At 46.8% G+C, this 20,749-nt stretch overlaps 1 protein-coding gene across 1 annotated transcript in view; it reads left to right on the forward strand.

The window, feature by feature from the left end:
• Positions 1-20,749, forward strand: part of LOC115124911 (DNA-binding protein SATB2-like) — a 75,695-nt gene that overhangs the window by 3,318 nt on the left and 51,628 nt on the right. Inside the window, 1 exon segment of the mRNA XM_065013319.1 lies at positions 12,467-12,691. Coding sequence (XP_064869391.1) covers positions 12,511-12,691 — 181 coding nt within the window. The 5' untranslated portion in view covers positions 12,467-12,510.

Consider the following 20,749-nt stretch of genomic DNA (forward strand, 5'->3'; position numbering starts at 1 on the left):
TGGACAGGAATTGACCATATAGCGTGCGCAAATGCGTATCATAACCGAAGGAATAGATGAAATAGAATAGATGGAAAGCCGTGACTTTTCGCAGGGCGTTTTCTCCAACCATTTACTCGTATTTCGCGCTCGAGTTACGGGAATTAACAACTGTAATATGTGTCCATTCATGAAGATCAATTTAAACGGTAAACCCTGAGTTATTACAGCCTACGTGGGTCTACCCAAATGGAAACGATCTCCAGTTAGCTTATTACAAGCGCATCATCTGCAAAGCGCATCTTTGAACATTTGAAGTCAGAGAAACTTCAGCAAAATTATTTCTGCTTAACTTTCTCACTCCAGAAATACGGTATCTGGTATCTACAGTTATTGACATAATTTCAAAATATCAGAAGCATATCAGAATCTACTGGATACTGAATGTGGACGTTTTGGGCATACAAGACAGGATTCACTCATTCGTGATGAAATAGGAACATAACCAAATGCGTCAAGATTGCGTCAAAAGCAGCATGCTATTAACGAGCCTTGTCACCGCTGCATTTTTGCGCCATCCCTCCCCTCACTCCACCCTGCACTGATGAAGGTTAACTTATAAACAGCAGGAAGCCATTATTTTCAATGATTTTGTTTGTCACAGTTTCTTGCCCTTTTAACTTGGTCTTTGTTGTGTTCCAATCCATCCTTTCTTTTTATGACTAATTTTAAGACAGACGCTGTAAATGTGCTTCACAATGACTGCTCCTCTCATCCCCCTTTTCTATGGTATCCTGTTCTCTTCCCCTCTTCCCTCTCTCCCTGTTCTCTCCTCTCTGTCTATTTTTCCTGTGTGAACCCATGCTATCTGTGTTCACATATCAAGGGTGGGTGTGTCTATGCTATTAAACAGCCGATTAGATATCAGCAGGGATGGTCTATGGGGAAATAGAGGGCACACTAATAATGACTTCGTATTTAGTCTTTGCCACTTCTCAGGGCAAATGATTGTGGGTTCGATTCCCGCTGGGGCCACCCATATAAAAATGTATGCATTCATGACTCTATGTCACTTTGGATGAAAGTGTCTGCTAAATGGCATGTATAAATAAAGTTCCTGGACATACAAGTGCATTTTGGTGTCATAGTTTTAACCAAAGACTTTGACTATATCAACTGTATCTGAGCCACAGCCATTCCTGGTAGTGTGAGTCTGGTGCGAGCTGCCGCTGCGGTGGGACTGAGTTGAGTTAGCTTTGGCATGTAGTGTGAGCCAGGCAGCGGTCCTGTTGATGTAGGTAGCAGGGTTGTTACTGTGTAGTTTATCTAGTGGCCGTGGCGTTGGCCCGTCGCTGCAGTCCACACAGCACATGATACACAGGACCTCAGGCTACGGTGTGTGAGACTACTGTTTTCACAGTGAATGTGTGTGTGTGTGTGTGTTCCCAGGCTGTATTATTCAGAGGGCTGGCTTGGGGTCCCATGTGTGTGCCTGTGAGTCAGTGTGTGGTCCTTGGAAGTGTCAAAGCAGCCAGCCTGTGTTGTGTGTGTGTGCTGGCTGCAGTTTGTGTGTTTGTGTGTAGATGCATTCGCGCATATGTGTGTGTGCCTGTTTACGTGTGTGTGGGTGCGCACAAGGGGTGGGGTTATAAAGTCCTGCTGTTAACTCTTTATCTTTTATTATCAAATGAGATGTTTATGAGAGAGCTAAACATGTTTGCCAGAAGGGCTCTCGCCCTCTCTCCCCCCTCTCTTTCCAACTCTCCCCCTCTCTCCCCCTGCCTCCAACTCCCCCCCTCTCTTTTCAACTCTCAACCTTTCTCTCCAACTCCTCCCTCTCTCCCTTTCTCTCCAACTCTTCCCCTCTCTCCTCTTCTGTCTAACTCTTCCCCTCTCTCTCCCCTTTTCTCCGACTCTTCCCCCCTCTCCCCTTCTGTCTGACTCTTCCCCTCTCTCCAACTGTTCCCCTCTCTCCCCTTCTCTCCAACTCTTCCCCTCTCTCTCCCCTTCTCTCTAACTCTTCAGTCAATTGAAATAAATTCATTAGGCCCTAATCTATGGATTTATCATGACTGGGCAGGAGCGCAGCCATCGATGGGCCTGGGAGGGCATAGGCCCACCCACTTGGAAGCCAGGCCCACCCATTGGGGAACCAGGCCCAGCCAATCAGAATTAGTTTTCCCCCCACAAAAGGGGGGAAAACATTACAGACAGAAATACTCCTATTACAGACAGAAATACTCCTCAGTTTCATCAGCTGTCCGGGTGGCTGGTCTCAGACGATCCCGCAGGGGAAGAAGCCAGATGTGGAGGTCCTGGGCTGCCATGGTTACATGTGATCTGTGGTTGTGAGGCCCGTTAGACATACTGCCAAAGTCTCTAAAATGACCGAGGTGGCTTATGGTAGAGAAATTAACATTCAATTCTCTGGCAACAGCTCTGGTGGACATTCCTGTAGTCAGCATGCCAATTGCACGCTCCCTCAAAGCTTCAGACATCTGTGGCATTGTGTTGTGTGACAAAACTGCACATTTTAGAGTGGCCGCACCTGTGTGATGATCATGCTGTTTAATCATCTTCTTGATATGTCACACCTGTCAGGTGGATGGATTATCTTGCCAAAGGAGAAATGTTCACTAACAGGGATGTAAACCAATTTGTGCACAAAATTAAAGAGAAATAAGCTTTTTGTGCTTATTGAAAATTTCGGGGATCTTTTATTTCAGCTCAGGAAACATGGGACCAACACTTTACATGTTGTGTTTATATACAGTACCTATTTCAGTACAAGTCAGGCACTGTATATATATATATATATATGTATATCACATTGTGTTTATTGTTGTTTTTGTGGTGGTGGTGCTACAGTGTCAGTATAGGTTCATGTCAGGCCAAAAGTTTGGTGCTTGTGAGGAGGAGCTATCATATTAATACACAGTCAGGGGCCAGACTCTCCAGTGCTACCATTTTGGTCAAATATTCTCCTAAATATTTTGTGTTACCTGGGGTGTTAATTTGGGAGCACCAGTGCCCTCAGACAACATTTAGTGTAACAGAAAGAAAGGAAAAGGGATGAGCTTCTTCAGGAGATGAGCTTCAAAAGTAGCTAGGATTCATATAGGCCCAATGTAGGCTACATCTCCATCTAAAAAATACATTTTTCTGGTGCTTCTTAAACCTGTATTTAGTTATTCCTGGCAATTCTTGTCATTAATACTTTGAATATTTTTTATTGTGCTCCTAAATGTATTCATGTGCTCCTATTTCTTAAACTTAGGAGCACATGTGCTTCTTGTAAGAAAATGGCAGCATAGAGCCCTGCCAGTGATGAGAAGCATTCTGACAATCCCTCCTCCCCAGTACACACACACGTACACACACACACACACACACACACACACACACACACACACACACACACACACACACACACACACACACACACACACACACACACACACACACACACACAAACATACAGAGAGAGACTGATTTTAATATCCCTCTACCAATCTTTTATCTCTGTCATAGAGAGCAGCATTAGCCAACCGTTTGATAGCCCTGCTGTAACACAGGGCTTGCATCCCAAATGGCACCCTATTCCATATGTAGTGCACTACTTTTGAGTAGGGCCCATAGAGATCTCATCAAAAGTAGTGCACTATATTTGGAATATGGTGCCATTTTGGACATGCCCCAGGTGCTTATTGGAGAACAGAGCTTTGCTGAGTGTACGTTCAGTAATGTGATTAATCTAATCGTTCCTGGTAATATGACTAATAATGTGTCATAAGCCCTTCTCCCTTTCTGCTTTGCTTGTCTGTGGTGGAGCCTTTCATGAATACAGTCTATCACACCGTGAATAGATAGGCTAGAGTGGTACAGGCGTTGTGGTTTACTGCAGGGGGCTATAGGCATGGCGGCAAAGAGCTACTGTAAGTTTGTCTCTCTGGAGTTTGAGCCTTTCTCTGCTTTTCTTCCTCTGCATCTCCATGGCTTATGTTTTGTCTGTTGTTTCATTTACTTTGTGTTTTATCTGTTGTTTCATTTACTTTGTGTTTTGTCTGTTGTTTCATTTACTTTGTGTTTTATCTGTTGTTTCATTAACTTTGTGTTTTATCTGTTGTTTCATTTACTTTGTGTTTTATAACTGTTGTTTTGTTTTCATTTATATTTGCCTGTGTTCTTAGTTACAATGTTTCTCCTCTACTCTACTTTTTTCTTTGTGTGTCTTCCTGTCTGCCCTAATTCTAGCTCTCTTACCCCTTAGGCTCGCGGCCAACCCTTTTTTTACCCTGACCCGAAGTAGAACAAAACACAACCATGTTTTTTTCACATCTCTAATGTCTCCCATTTATGAAAGGGATGATTGTGAAAAAATATTTGACTGCAAAAGTGATTCAATTGCTAGATTTAGTTTTCCTGTAATGTGGTTATGCTACCATGTGCTTGTGTTGTGAAACACATGAACACACATTGAAGAGCTAGTTGACATCAGCTATTCAAACACAAGAGGCATGGCAGTGCCACTCAAAGCCCTAGTTATACCAGGAGCCACATTGCAACCCTTTTAAAGACCCAGTAACACAATACTAAATGAACCACAACAATTTATATGCAGGAAAAGGTGTTTGAGTGTAATTATGTTGGCCATATTAGATTCAGAATAAAATCGATTTACATGAAAAAAGTCTTCATGGGCGTGAGTGTTGTACACAATTCTGAGAAAAACAAAACATATTGTAAATTCATATTTACATGTGATGTGACAATGTCTGAGCCCACTTGTTTTCCTTAGAGACGATTACAATAGCCACAACGTCAAAATACGTGCAACTGGATGTGTTTAAGTCAGGCAGGACCATGACTTGGAAGGTCAGCCACCAGAAAGTAAAGCTTACATTCATCATAAATATTCATAGTTGATAATTCTACTTATTGTATCTCTGTGTTTACAGGCCTATATTTCCTAGATGTATGAAGATATCCTAATGATGTTTGTTTGTGTATATAGGGCAGACAACTGACTACTTGTATTCCACATTTTAGCAATGTCAGAGCTTGCATATTGGGTTAAATTAGTTTGTGGCCCACCCCAGTTCAGCCAGGCATTATTCAGCACTTTTAGAGTTTAGGGGGTGTGTCACAATATCTATTTTCCACAACTATCTCTCTCTCTCACACACTATCTCTCTAGCATGTGCGCACCTACTCTCAATCTTTCTTTTAGTATCGATTTCTCTCTCTCTGTCTCTCTCACACTCCATAGAGCTTCTGTTTGTAAGTACACTTACATCAGTTGTACAACATTTACTGCCCTCAGTCTCCTGTGTGGGGCACAACGTGCTCAGAGCACCGCTCTCCTGACAGAATTTGGAGCAGAAAATATGAGAGAGAGAGAGAGAGAAAGACGGGGGGGGGGGATGGGGGGGAGAGAGAAAGACACAGGAAAAGAGAGGAGGGGGAAGAATGCAGGAGAGAGACAGATGAAAAGAGAGGAGGTGGAAGAGAGAAGAGAGGGAGAGACAGAGAGGAAAAGAGAGGAGGTGGAAGAGAGAAGAGAGGGAGAGACAGAGAGGAAAAGAGAGGAGGTGGAAGAGAGAAGAGAGGGAGAGACAGAGAGGAAAAGAGAGGAGGTGGAAGAGAGAAGAGAGGGAGAGACAGTCTCCTTTTACTCACTTTTATACACAGTTCCACCCTGTCATTGGGACTATTATAATAGTTATTATGAGTTGGCTGATGGTACCAGTATTACAAATGATGATGGAATCATGAAGACTCTGCTCTATGTCCAGTATGTGGCGGGTGTAGAATTACACATGTGTTTGTGTACGTGTGTGTGTATTTCACGTATTGTTTATAGGTGTGTTTATTGCTATGCAGTATTTTCCAATCAGTACGGGTGTGTCTGTATTTTTCCTTTGCGATCTTACGTCTGTGCGCGTGTATTTGTTTTGTCTGTATGAGAATGTGGAATTTAGGAGTAGCCTATTTTGCAGATGAAACCTCAAGTGTCCAAGATAATCAAAGTAGTGAATTTCAAAGAGTGTTTGTCTAAATAGCTGCTCAGGGATTCAAAAATGCCTCCCTGTCTGCTCTCTATTACCACAAGGCATAACAGTGTGTCCTTCCCTATAGGACAGATATTTAACATCTTATGGACTCAGCATTAACTGCCGCTCTCCTCTCCCAGAACCACACTGGATGATGTCGGGTGAACTGGATGAGGTCTAGTTATTATTGAACAGTTATATCTGGTCTGTTAAATAGATCAGTTTATTGGTCATGAAATCCATTGATATATCGACCTGTTATAAGAACAGCTATTTACTTTTCCCCCACACGTGTACAATGTGGAAGTGCTTCTAAACTGTCACACAACTCTTTGTGTGTGTGTGTGTGTGTGTGTGTGTGTGTGTGTGCGTGTGTGCCTGCGTGCACGACTTTGTCTACACACTCATATTTTCCACTGTAAGGCTAGGACACTGTAAGGCTAAGAATTCACCTACACACACACACACACACACACACACACACACACACACACACACACACACACACACACACACACACACACACACAGACCCCCCCCCCCTCCCATTGAAGGTGAAACCCCATGTTGTCCTGTGAAGGAGGAAAACAATGACACTATGAGACATGGGCGGCTGTTCTCTGTACGGTCCACAGGCATTGTCTGGCACCGGGTTTAATATTTAATATACTCCACATTCTTACACTATCCATAATTCAGAAAAAGGAATGTTGCACCGGATCACTGAGTTTGAAGGAAAAGAGAAGGGTTTGTTGTAGATATTCATACTGTAAAGAGAGGCTGCTTCTGTATGTGGGTAAGGTCTGTCTAGTCTTGAGACAGGTTAATGGTCAGGACATTGGAGAGGCAAAGCAACGTCTTCTGGGCTGCATCAGCCTCATCAGTGCAAGTTGACGTCGCTGGGTCACATTAAAACAGGTTTCGGTGTAGATGTGTTTGAGGTGGACACCACCTCTAAGGTTGCCACCCAGTATGTGGGCACGAGAATATGTGAAATGATTTTTTATCTCCTCAAATATTTGTGACTATGGTGGAAGAGGTTCTGAAGGAAAGAAGGGCGCTGAGATGCCGGCAGGCGGCAGTGGGGGGGTGATTGGGATCGTCGGCTCCTGAGGGTCAGGTTGGGACTTGTTGGAGGGGAGAGGTTTGTCGCAAATGTACTGAGAGAGAGGTGAGGGGAGCTGAGTACAGGGTGAGTGAGGCATGTGGCCCTTTCAACATACAATGATTAGAGGTTATGCAGAAGATAAAAGTACAGGGACTAGATTAAAGCTCCTACTGTGACTGGGGTTAGCCTATTACTCTCCTTGTAGATCCTTTTGTCCTTTCTTGTTCAAATGATATCCTCCCTGGTGGCTAGTAAATAATCATCTAGTTTACAGGAGGTTGGGAGCCAATTTCCCTCCATGCAGTTTATATTGGAGGAGAGAGTTGAATAGCTGTTCCTGAAGCTGTTTACATTAGACGGTGTATTATAGCAATACCATTTATATGTGGCTATTCTATTGTTCTTGAACAGAGCTGCCAGTTTGTTAGCATGTGAATTCTGAGAGAGAGAGAGAGAGAGAGAGAGATAGAGAGAGAGAGAAAGAAAGAGAGAGAGAGAGAGAGAAAGAAAGAGAGAGAGAGAGAGAGAGAGAGAGAGAGAGAGAGAGAGAGAGAAAGAGAGAGAGACTAACGACTGTACTAGCACTGGAGCACATTTCTTTCCATTCAAAGGTCCTTCGTATTTCTTCATGCCGATCTTATTAAACACCAGGGAAAGCCACTTGCTTTTTTTGGGCCCACGCAAAGTTTCTTCTTAATCACGCCAAGGCTAATGTGTTTAATTTATTATTCATTTAGACATTTCACCCAAGCTCGTAATTCCTCTCAGATTGGAGGTGTATGTGGGCAGTTTTCTTTGGGTTCCGTGGTCGGTGGTGTTTTTCTCCTCTGTAGTGGAGAAATAAGAGGCATTGCCCCATGCGGGAGCCGGAGAGGGAGAAGAGAAGAGGGAGAGGGAGAGGGAGAGGGAGAATAGAAAAGGGAGAGGGAGAGGGAGAATAGAATAGGGAGAGGGAAAAGGAGAAGATAAGAGGGAGAGGGAGAGGGAAAAGCAGAAGAGAAGAGGGAGAGGGAGGGGGAGAAGGAGAGGGAGAGGAGAAGAGGGAGAGGGAGAAGGAGAAGGAGAAGAGAAGAGGGAGAGGGAGAAGGAGAAGAGAAGAGAAGAGGGAGAGGGAGAGGGAGAGGGAGAGGGAGAAGGAGAAGAGAAGAGGGAGAGGGAGAAGGAGAAGGAGAAGAGAAGAGAAGAGGGAGAAGGAGAAGAGGGAGAGGGAGAAGGAGAAGAGAAGAGGAGAGGGAGAAGGAGGAGAGGGAGAAGGAGAAGGAGAAGAGAAGAGAAGAGAAGAGGGAGAGGGAGAAGGAGAAGAGAAGAGAAGAGGGAGAGGGAGAAGATGAAGAGGGAGAGGGAGAATAGAAGAGGGAGAGGGAGAAGAGGGAGAGGGAGAAGGAGAGGGAGAATAGAAGAGGGAGAGTGAGAAGAGAAGAGAAGAGGGAGAGGGAGAGGGAGAAGGAGAAGAGAAGAGAAGAGGGAGAGGGAGAAGATGAAGAGGGAGAGGGAGAATAGAAGAGGGAGAGGGAGAAGAGGGAGAGGGAGAAGGAGAGGGAGAATAGAAGAGGGAGAAGAGAAGAGAAGAGGGAGAGGGAGAAGGAGAAGAGAAGAGAAGAGGGAGAGGGAGAAGATGGAGAGGGAGAGGGAGAAGAGGGAGAGGGAGAAGGAGAGGGAGAAGGAGAAGAGAAGAGAAGAGGGAGAGGGAGAAGATGGAGAGGGAGAGGAGAAGAGGGAGAGGGAGAATAGAAGAGGGAGAAGAGGGAGAGGGAGAAGGAGAGGGAGAATAGAAGAGGGAGAGGGAGAAGAGAAGAGAAGAGGGAGAGGGAGAAGAGGGAGAGGGAGAAGAGGGAGAGGAGAAGAGGGAGAGGTAGAAGGAGAAGAGAAGAGGGAGAAGGAGAAGAGAAGAGGGAGAAGGAGAAGAGAAGAGGGAGAGGGAGATGGAGAGGGAGAAGAGAAGAGGGAGAGGGAGAGGGAGACTAGAAGAGGGAGAGGGAGAAGAGAAGAGGGAGAATAGAAGAGGAGGGAGAAGAGAAGAGAAGAGGGAGAGGGAGAGGGAGAAGAGAAGAGAAGAGGGAGAGGGAGAAGAGGGAGAGGGAAAAGGAGAAGAGAGGGAGAGAAGGAGAAGACAGGGAGAGAGACCACAATGTGAAAACGATGCCTTTGTGGGGACTCATGACATTGTTAGCAGGGAGAGAGAGACTAGGTCTGTAAAAACGATCAGGAGGGTGGGGGCTTTGGTTGAGAAGAGGATGGAGATCATCCCTCTCTTTCTTCACATTTATTTTTTTCTTGGTCATCCCTCTTGCTCCCAAAATAATCATATTTTTATTTTCTTCCCCTACTACTTTTCTCTTTGTTTAACATTGATGCTGTTATCCAGTAACTTACAGGAGCTATTAGGTTTACCTTGCTCAAGGGCACATCGACCGATTTTTTATGAAGTCGGGCTCATGGGTTGGAACCAGCAAATTTTCGGTTCCTGCCCCACCGCTAGGCTACCTGCCGCCCACATTTCTTGTAACGTAGGCTGCTAAATAAAAGGTGCTATAAAATAATATACCTTCTTACCATCTCTCTTCAGTGGGTACCCCTTTCCAATTCTCACTCTTTTCTCCTCTCTTTTTCTGTTCTCTCTCTGTCCCCCTACTCTCTCTCCCTCACTCAGACATAGTTCACGCACATTGTTGGCTGGCAGTGTCCAAAGACTAGTATGTAAATATGACCGGTCCATTTGGCTTGTGTGTGTGTGTGTGTTCTCTCTGCTCTTTGATAATTGGCAGGTGTCCTCTATTGCCTAGCAGCCTCTCTTATGGACAATCCCAATAAGAGCGCTTTGGCAGACCAATTATACTGATCCCAGGACACTGCCCCACGCTGATGCATCCAGCGACACACACACACACACACACACACACACACACACACACACACACACACGGTATATTTATACCGTATCTTCTTATACATATCTTCTTCTGTCTCTCTCTGGGACACACCAGACAAAAACGTCACTGACTGCGAGTGCCGAGGCTAGAGTGGGGTCAGAGTTGGAATCCTTTACTGTTAGAGTAGACCTTCCACCACCCAATCCCCTCCACCTTCACCCACACAGCCCAGTTTACATTCCCCACACATGCTGGTGCAGAACCTCTCTCTCTCTCTCTCGCTATCTCGCTCTCTGTCTCTGTTGAGCCTGACTGTTTGTTGATAATGCAGATAAGCTACCAGGCTCCTTAAAAACAAGCCTGGGGTTTCAGGGATAGGATAGTAGCCACACGTTTGGCTACCTGTTCTGTCTCTGAGGAAGTCTGTGTGGTGTGTGGGGGAGGGATATTCTTTACAGTATGTATGTATAAGTGAAAACTTAGTGATTGTATTTCATATATAATTTTGGTAGTTTTTTGGACTGATCTTTTTGCGTTTTGCTTAACTTTCTTCATTGTCCCTGTCTGTGCCCCTCTAGGCCCTTACCCTCTGCTGTCGCTGTCTGTGCCCCTCTAGGCCCTTACCCTCTGGTGTCTGTGCCCCTCTAGGCCCTTACCCTCTGATGTCTGTGCCCGTCTAGGCCCTTACCCTCTGATGTCTGTGCCCGTCTAGGCCCTTACCCTCTGATGTCTGTGCCCGTCTAGGCCCTTACCCTCTGATGTCTGTGCCCATCTAGGCTTTTACCCTCTGCTGTCTGTGCCCGTCTAGGCCCTTACCCTCTGCTGTCGCTGTCTGTGCCCCTCTAGGCCCTTACCCTCTGATGTCTGTGCCCTTCTAGGCCCTTACCCTCTGATGTCTGTGCCCATCTAGGCTCTTACCCTCTGCTGTCTGTGCCCATCTAGGCTCTTACCCTCTGATGTCTGTGCCTCTCTAGGCCCTTACCCTCTGATGTCTGTGCCCCTCTAGGCCCTTACCCTCTGATGTCTGTGCCCATCTAGGCCCTTACCCTCTGATGTCTGTGCCCCTCTAGGCCCTTAACCTCTGATGTCTGTGCCTGTCTAGGCTCTTACCCTCTGCTGTCTGTGCCCATCTAGGCTCTTACCCTATGCCCTGTGCCCATCTAGGCTCTTACCCTCTGATGTCTGTGCCCATCTAGGCTGTTACCCTCTGATGTCTGTGCCCCTCTAGGCCCTTACCCTCTGATGTCTGTACCCGTCTAGGCCCTTACCCTCTGATGTCTGTGCCCGTCTAGGCCCTTACCCTCTGATGTCTGTGCCCATCTAGGCTCTTACCCTCTGCTGTCTGTGCCCGTCTAGGCCCTTACCCTCTGATGTCTGTGCCCGTCTAGGCTCTTACCCTCTGATGTCTGTGCCCGTCTAGGCCCTTACCCTCTGCTGTCGCTGTCTGTGCCCCTCTAGGCCCTTACCGTCTGATGTCTGTGCCCTTCTAGGCCCTTACCCTCTGATGTCTGTGCCCCTCTAGGCCCTTACCCTCTGATGTCTGTGCCCCTCTAGGCCCTTACCCTCTGATGTCTGTGCCCGTCTAGGCCCTTACCCTCTGATGTCTGTGCCCGTCTAGGCCCTTACCCTCTGCTGTCGCTGTCTGTGCACCCTCTAGGCCCTTACCCTCTGATGTCTGTGCCCTTCTAGGCCCTTACCCTCTGATGTCTGTGCCCATCTAGGCCCTTACCCTCTGCTGTCTGTGCCCGTCTAGGCCTGTACGCCTTGCTGTCTCTGCCCGTCTAGGCCTGTACGCTCTGCTGTCTGTGCCCGTCTAGGCCCTTACCCTCTGCTGTCTGTGCCCATCTAGGCTCTTACCCTCTGATGTCTGTGCCCCTCTAGGCCCTTACCCTCTGATGTCTGTGCCCCTCTAGGCCCTTACCATCTGATGTCTGTGCCCATCTAGGCCCTTACCCTCTGATGTCTGTGCCCCTCTAGGCCCTTACCCTCTGATGTCTGTGCCCGTCTAGGCCCTTACCCTCTGATGTCTGTGCCCCTCTAGGCCCTTACCGTCTGATGTCTGTGCCTGTCTAGGCCCTTACCCTCTGATGTCTGTGCCCATCTAGGCCCTTACCCTCTGATGTCTGTGCCCCTCTAGGCCCTTACCCTCTGATGTCTGTGCCCGTCTAGGCCCTTACCCTCTGATGTCTGTGCCCCTCTAGGCCCTTACCCTCTGATGTCTGTGCCCCTCTAGGCCCTTACCCTCTGATGTCTGTACCCGTCTAGGCCCTTACCCTCTGATGTCTGTGCCCCTCTAGGCCCTTACCCTCTGATGTCTGTGCCCCTCTAGGCCCTTACCCTCTGATGTCTGTGTCCCTCTAGGCCCTTACCCTCTGATGTCTGTGCCCCTCTAGGCCCTTACCCTCTGATGTCTGTGCCCGTCTAGGCCCTTACCCTCTGATGTCTGTGCCCCTCTAGGCCCTTACCCTCTGGCAGTAGCCCCCCCTGGTGGTTGGAGGGGGATGGAGCGTGGTGGCGGGGAGAGCCCCCGCATGCAGGACAGTCCTGAGCGGGAACGGCGGGGGAGCAGCCCGGACTTCAGTGGACCCCCGCCAGGGAAGATGGGGCGTTTGGAGCTCAATGGGAGCCCCACTGGGCCACGCCTCCTACGCCACAACGGCCACCCACACAGACCTCTGGGAGGTAGGATGCTCCAAAACACACCCACCGTATGCACTTGTACACATTGATAGAAACTACCTTCCATCCAATGTTTTACACCAATCCAATGCTTTTTAAATCTATAATGGGGAGTGAGCAAGTGTGGAGAATCGGGATACAGCCACACTCACAGCCTTGATAGTTAGTCTCTCTTTGTCTTTGCCTTACTCTCTCTCTGTGGCCCTTGCCCTCTGGTAACTAGGACCAGAACAAGGGTTTTGGACACACTCCTGGCCCTAGTTAAACTCCACATTGGCATGCACGCTAGAGTTCACAAGGCCCATTGCAGTATTTTATAGGACTGTATAACAAGCCTAATCCTTAGCATTGAGTTTGGATCCATTCAATCCCATACCAGGCTGTGCTGTGTAGATCCAGTGTGTTCCATAAGAGTGCCGTGGGAACTATACAGCACCGAGGTTATTGAATAAAGTATGGCTATATAAAGCTGATTTATACTCCTCTCTAGGTTATCGATCACTCTGCATACATAAGATTATTAATGTATGTGTGAGATTATATAACACACACACACACACACACACACACACACACACACACACACACACACACACACACACACACACACACACACACACACACACAATAGAGAATATTAGAGGAGACAGGAAACTTGGAGATGAGCGTGATACTGTAGGGGGGAAAAGAGGGAGACAGGGAGATGGTACTTCTCTTCCTTTGCCCTGGCAACAGCTGGACTGGATGGTTCGTCTTAATGAGGGGTTGTCTTCGAAGGTAGGAAACTCAATGTGTCTCCTCCAAACCACAGCCCAGCCATGAGGACTGGGCCACACACACTGTCACATACAGCATATAGGTTCTATGGAGCACTCTCACATTCAGGTGTGTAATATTGAACGCATTCACACAAACACACTGTAGGCCTATGAACACTCACACAGTATACACACATTCAGCTTTACAGTACATGAATAGATGTCTAGATTCATACGCTGAACAGAAATATAAATGCAACATGTAGTGTTAGTCCCATGTTTCATGAGCTCAAATACACATTTCAATACAGATAATTATTCATTATTCATTAATAATTATTTCTCTAAAACATTGTGCACAAATGTGTTTTCATCCCTGTTAGTGAGCATTTCTCCACATCCCTGTTAGTGAGCATTTCTCCACATCCCTGTTAGTGAGCATTTCTCCACATCCCTGTTAGTGAGCATTTCTCCACATCCCTGTTAGTGAGCATTTCTCCACATCCCTGTTAGTGAGCATTTCTCCACATCCCTGTTAGTGAGCATTTCTCCACATCCCTGTTAGTGAGCATTTCTCCACATCCCTGTTAGTGAGCGTTTCTCCACATCCCTGTTTGTGAGCATTTCTCCACATCCCTGTTAGTGAGCATTTCTCCACATCCCTGTTAGTGAGCGTTTCTCCACATCCCTGTTAGTGAGCATTTCTCCACATCCCTGTTAGTGAGCATTTCTCCACATCCCTGTGTGAGCATTTCTCCACATCCCTGTTAGTGAGCATTTCTCCACATCCCTGTTAGTGAGCATTTCTCCACATCCCTGTTAGTGAGCATTTCTCCACATCCCTGTTAGTGAGCATTTCTCCACATCCCTGTTAGTGAGCATTTCTCCACATCCCTGTTAGTGAGCATTTCTCCACATCCCTGTTAGTGAGCATTTCTCCACATCCCTGTTAGTGAGCATTTCTCCACATCCCTGTTAGTGAGAATCCCTGTTCTCCCACATCCCTGTTAGTGAGCATTTCTCCACATCCCTGTTAGTGAGCATTTCTCCACATCCCTGTTAGTGAGCATTTCTCCACATCCCTGTTAGTGAGCATTTCTCCACATCCCTGTTAGTGAGCATTTCTCCACATCCCTGTTAGTGAGCATTTGTTAGTGAGCATTTCTCCACATCCCTGTTAGTGAGCATTTCTCCACATCCCTGTTAGTGAGCATTTCTCCACATCCCTGTTAGTGAGCGTTTCTCCACATCCCTGTTAGTGAGCATTTCTCCACATCCCTGTTCGTGAGCATTTCTCCACATCCCTGTTAGTGAGCATTTCTCCACATCCCTGTTAGTGAGCATTTCTCCACATCCCTGTTAGTGAGCATTTCTCCACATCCCTGTTTGTGAGCATTTCTCCACATCCCTGTTAGTGATCATTTCTCCACATCCCTGTTGGTGAGCATTTCTCCACATCCCTGTTAGTGAGCGTTTCTCCACATCCCTGTTAGTGAGCGTTTCTCCACATCCCTGTTAGTGAGCGTTTCTCCACATCCCTGTTAGAGAGCGTTTCTCCACATCCCTGTTAGTGAGCGTTTCTCCACATCCCTGTTAGTGAGCGTTTCTACACATCCCTGTTAGTGAGCATTTCTCCACATCCCTGTTAGTGAGCATTTCTCCACATCCCTGTTAGTGAGCATTTCTCCACATCTCTGTTAGTGAGCATTTCTCCACATTCCTGTTAGTGAGCATTTCTCCTTCCAAGATAATCCATCCACCTGACAGGTGTGGTATATCAAGATTCTGATTAAACAGCATGATCATTACACAGGTGCACCTTGTGCTGGGGAACAATAAAAGGCCATTTTAAAATGTGCCGTTTTGTCACAAAACACAATGCTACAAGTGTCTGAAGTTTAGAGGGAGAGTGCAACTGGCATGCTGACTGCAGGAATGTCCACCAGAGCTGTTGGCAGAGAAATTAAAGTTAATTTCTATAGCATAAGCCGCCTCCATCATTGTTTTAGAGAATTTGGCAGTACGCCCAACCGGCTTCACTACCGCAGTCCTTGTGTAAGGCATTGTATGGGTGAGCGGTTTGCTGATGTCAACATTGTGAACAGAGTGCCCCACGGTGGTGGTGGGGTTATGGTGTGGTCAGGCATAAGCTACGGACAACGAACACAAGTGCATTTTATCGATTAGCAATTTGAATGCACAAAAATACCGCAACGAGTCCTGAGGCTCATTGTGAGGCCTCTTCTTTTTAAGGTATATGTAACCAACAGAGGCATATCTGTACTCCCAGTCACGTGAAATCTATAGATTAGGTCCTAATGAATTTATTTCAATTGACTGATTTCCTCATATTAATATTTTTGTTCAGTATAGATCACACACATGCATATATTTCAGGTATATACAAGTATTACACATGTCCATTCCCTCACATTCCCACCATTAACAAGATCTGGAGGAAAGGAAGAAGAGGGTGATAGACACAGATAGAAACTAAGAGTTACAGACAGAAATACATATGGAGAGGGGGAGGGAGGGAGAGAGGGGGGAGAGGGGGACGGAGGGAGAGAGAGAGAGAGAGAGAGAGAGAGGGGGAGGGAGGGAGAGAGAGAGAGAGAGAGAGGGGGAGGGAGGGGGAGGGAGGGAGAGAGAGGGGGAGGGAGGGAGAGAGAGAGGGGAGGGAGGAAGAGGAGAGAGATGGTGAGGGGGAGAGAGAGAGAGGGTGAGGGAGGGAGAGAGAGAGAGGGAGAGGGATGGAGAGAGAGAGAGAGAGAGGGGGAGGGAGGGGGAGAGAGAGGGGGAGGGAAAGAGAGAGAGAGAGAGGGGGAGGGAGGGAGAGAGATGGAGAAGGGAGGGAGGGAGAGAGAGAGAGAGGGGGAGGGAGAGAGAGAGAGAGAGGGCAAGGGAGGAGAGAAAGAGGGAGAGAGAGAGAGCTGGTTAGAACTGCTCTGTGTTGACAGTTATATTTCCCTGTTGGGGGAAATTCACTTACTTGAATTGGCACAAAGCTCCAGTGTGTAATTCACTCCATAAGAGCCCATCGAACTGGGAGCCGGGATGATTAATGGAGAGGAAATAGAAATATAGGAATTGACTGATTAAAACAAGGGGGAGAGAGAGAGAGAGAGAGGCTCTAATGGTGCTGCTGCGTCGTGTGCGTGTGGTATTGCTCTACTCTTATTATTAGTGCTGGGAGTTTGCCTAATGCTCAGACCCTCATTTCTTGTGAGAGCCTTAATTAATTGCCAGTCGACAGGTGGCCTACAATCAAAAGCCTTTCAGGAAAAATAGGGATATTGGTGAAGGAGGAATCATGTGGTTGTTGTGGATCAAAAGGATAGTGATATCTGATAGTGGGGTGGGATTTTGGGAGTGGTACTAAAAATAAGAAATAAAATAATGAAAGATTAAGAATTAGATTATTTTAAATGTTGACTATTGTGGTAACTTGTAAACACTAGCAATCGTCGCTGGTTATCATTCTACTGTGCGCTACATCAAATCAAATCAATCAAATTTTATTTGTCACATACACATGGTTAGCAGATGTTAATGCGAGTGTAGCGAAATGCTTGTGCTTCTAGTTCCGACAATGCAGTGATAACCAACAAGTAATCTAACTAACAATTCCAAAACTACTGTCTTATACACAGTGTAAGGGGATAAGGAATATGTACATAAGGATATATGAATGAGTGATGGTACAGAGCAGCATACAGTAGATGGTATCGAGTACAGTATATACATATGAGATGAGTATGTAGACAAAGTAAACAAAGTGGCATAGTTAAAGTGGCTAGTGACATAAGAATGCAGTCGATGATCTAGAGTACAGTATATACATATGCATATGAGATGAATAATGTAGGGTAAGTAACATTATATAAGGTAGCATTGTTTAAAGTGGCTAGTGATATATTTACATCATTTCCCATCAATTCCCATTATTAAAGTGGCTGGAGTTGGGTCAGTGTCAATGACAGTGTGTTGGCAGCAGCCACTCAGTGTTAGTGGTGGCTGTTTAACAGTCTGATGGCCTTGAGATAGAAGCTGTTTTTCAGTCTCTCGGTCCCAGCTTTGATGCACCTGTACTGACCTCGCCTTCTGGATGATAGCGGGGTGAACAGGCAGTGGTTCGGGTGGTTGATGTCCTTGATGATCTTTATGGCCTTCCTGTAACATCGGGTGGTGTAGGTGTCCTGGAGGGCAGGTAGTTTTCCCCGGTGATGCGTTGTGCAGACCTCACTACCCTCTGGAGAGCCTTACGGTTGAGGGCGGAGCAGTTGCCGTACCAGGCGGTGATACAGCCCGCCAGGATGCTCTCGATTGTGCATCTGTAGAAGTTTGTGAGTGCTTTTGGTGACAAGCCGAATTTCTTCAGCCTCCTGAGGTTGAAGAGGTGCTGCTGCGCCTTCTTCACGACGCTGTCAGTGTGAGTGGACCAATTCAGTTTGTCTGTGATGTGTATGCCGAGGAACTTAAAACTTGCTACCCTCTCCACTACTGATCCATCGATGTGGATAGGGGGGTGTTCCCTCTGCTGTTTCCTGAAGTCCACAATCATCTCCTTAGTTTTGTTGACGTTGAGTGTGAGGTTATTTTCCTGACACCACACTCCGAGGGCCCTCACCTCCTCCCTGTAGGCCGTCTCGTCGTTGTTGGTAATCAAGCCTACCACTGTTGTGTCGTCCGCAAACTTGATGATTGCGTGCATGGCCACGCAGTCGTGGGTGAACAGGGAGTACAGGAGAGGGCTCAGAACGCACCCTTGTGGGGCCCCCGTGTTGAGGATCAGCGGGGAGATGTTGTTGCCTACCCTCACCACCTGGGGCGGCCCGTCAGGAAGTCCAGTACCCAGTTGCACAGGGCGGGGTCGAGACCCAGGGTCTCGAGCTTGATGACGAGCTTGGAGGGTACTATGGTGTTGAATGCCGAGCTGTAGTCGATGAACAGCATTCTCACATAGGTATTCCTCTTGTCCAGGTGGGTTAGGGCAGAGTGCAGTGTGGTTGAGATTGCATCGTCTGTGGACCTATTTGGGCGGTAAGCAAATTGGAGTGGGTCTAGGGTGTCAGGTAGGGTGGAGGTGATATGGTCCTTGACTAGTCTCTCAAAGCACTTCATGATGACGGAAGTGTGTGCTACGGGCGGTAGTCGTTTAGCTCAGTTACCTTAGCTTTCTTGGGAACAGGAACAATGGTGGCCCTCTTGAAGCATGTGGGAACAGCAGACTGGTATAGGGATTGATTGAATATGTCCGTAAACACACCGGCCAGCTGGTCTGCGCATGCTCTGAGGGCGCGGCTGGGGATGCCGTCTGGGCCTGCAGCCTTGCGAGGGTTAACACGTTTAAATGTCTTACTCACCTCGGCTGCAGTGAAGGAGAGACCGCATGTTTTCGTTGCAGGCCGTGTCAGTGGCACTGTATTGTCCTCAAAGCGGGCAAAAAAGTTATTTAGTCTGCCTGGGAGCAAGACATCCTGGTCCGTGACTGGGCTGGGTTTCTTCTTGTAGTCCGTGATTGACTGTAGACCCTGCCACATGCCTCTTGTGTCTGAGCCATTGAATTGAGATTCCACTTTGTCTCTGTACTGACGCTTAGCTTGTTTAATAGCCTTGCGGAGGGAATAGCTGCATTGTTTATATTCGGACATATTACCAGACACCTTGCCCTGATTTAAAAGCAGTGGTTCGCGCTTTCAGTTTCACGCGAATGCTGCCATCAATCCACGGTTTCTGGTTTGGGAATGTTTTTATCGTTGCTATGGGAACGACATCTTCGACGCATGTTCTAATGAACTCGCACACCGAATCAGCGTATTCGTCAATATTTCCATCTGACGCAATACGAAACATGTCCCAGTCCACGTGATGGAAGCAGTCTTGGAGTGTGGAGTCAGCTTGGTCTGACCAGCGTTGGACAGACCTCAGCGTGGGAGCCTCTTGTTTTAGTTTCTGCCTGTAGGCAGGGATCAGCAAAATGGAGTCGTGGTCAGCTTTTCCGAAAGGGGGGCGGGGCAGGGCCTTATATGCGTCGCGGAAGTTAGAGTAACAATGATCCAAGGTTTTACCACCCCTGGTTGCGCAATCGATATGCTGGTAAAATTTAGGGAGTCTTGTTTTCAGATTAGCTTTGTTAAAATCCCCAGCTACAATGAATGCAGCCTCCGGATAAATGGTTTCCAGTTTGCAAAGAGTTAAATAAAGTTCGTTCAGAGCCATCGATGTGTCTGCTTGGGGGGGGATATATACGGCTGTGATTATAATCGAGGAGAATTCTCTTGGAAGATAATGCGGTCTACATTTGATTGTGAGGAATTCTAAATCAGGTGAACAGAAGGATTTGAGTTCCTGTATGTTTCCTTCATCACACCATGTCTCGTTAGTCATGAGGCATACGCCCCCGCCACTCTTCTTACCAGAAAGATGTTTGTTTCTGTCGGCGCGATGCGTGGAGAAACCCGTTGGCTGCACCGCATCGGATAGCGTCTTCCCAGTAAGCCATGTTTCTGTGAAGCAGAGAACGTTGCAGTCTCTGATGTCCCTCTGGAATACATGACTATTGTAGTAGGGTGAGGGTCCACAGAAAACCATAGCAGTTGAAACAATATTGAATATGGGGCGAAAAACATCATGCCTGGATGCTGGGAGCGAAAGAGCCCTAGATGTCAGCTGATGTGGTCAGGAAAAACTCCTGACCTCTACTCGCTGCAATCTTTAACAGTCTGTGTTACTGCCCGACCAACGTTGGTGACCTGTGGGCAGGTCACGGTGCCAGGTCTGATGTGAAAGACGGCTCTGGGCAGTTGTTTATTTAAAAAATATATATTTCACATTTATTTAACCAGGTGTGCCAGTTGAGAACAAGTTCTCATTTACAACTGAGACCTGGCCAAGATAAAGCAAAGCAGTGCGACAAAAATAACAACACAGAGTTACACATGGGATAAACAAACATACAGTCAATAACACAGAAAAGTATGAGGGCATTGTGTGGACCATTATCACTCTGGGAACGGTTACCACGCTCCAGCTTAATCCATGAAATAGTTCAATTATAAATCATCTACAAGGCCTTGCGATAAATCGTCCAAAGTAGAGCCGTTGAAACTTGCATAGCAAGTCCACTGAATTCTGTGTAACTTTAAATGATGGAAGAACTGATCATGGACACAATAGCTTGTATTAGTGTTTGATCCAGAAAGCACCAACTGTACTCTTGTGGCGTTCAATCAATGTAAATGACTTAGATAGTTAAAGCAGTCTCAAGCTTATCAATTGATATTGACACTTCGAATGGTGA

This window comes from Oncorhynchus nerka, linkage group LG3 (genome assembly GCF_034236695.1).
Source record: "Oncorhynchus nerka isolate Pitt River linkage group LG3, Oner_Uvic_2.0, whole genome shotgun sequence".
Classification (NCBI taxonomy): domain Eukaryota; kingdom Metazoa; phylum Chordata; class Actinopteri; order Salmoniformes; family Salmonidae; genus Oncorhynchus; species Oncorhynchus nerka.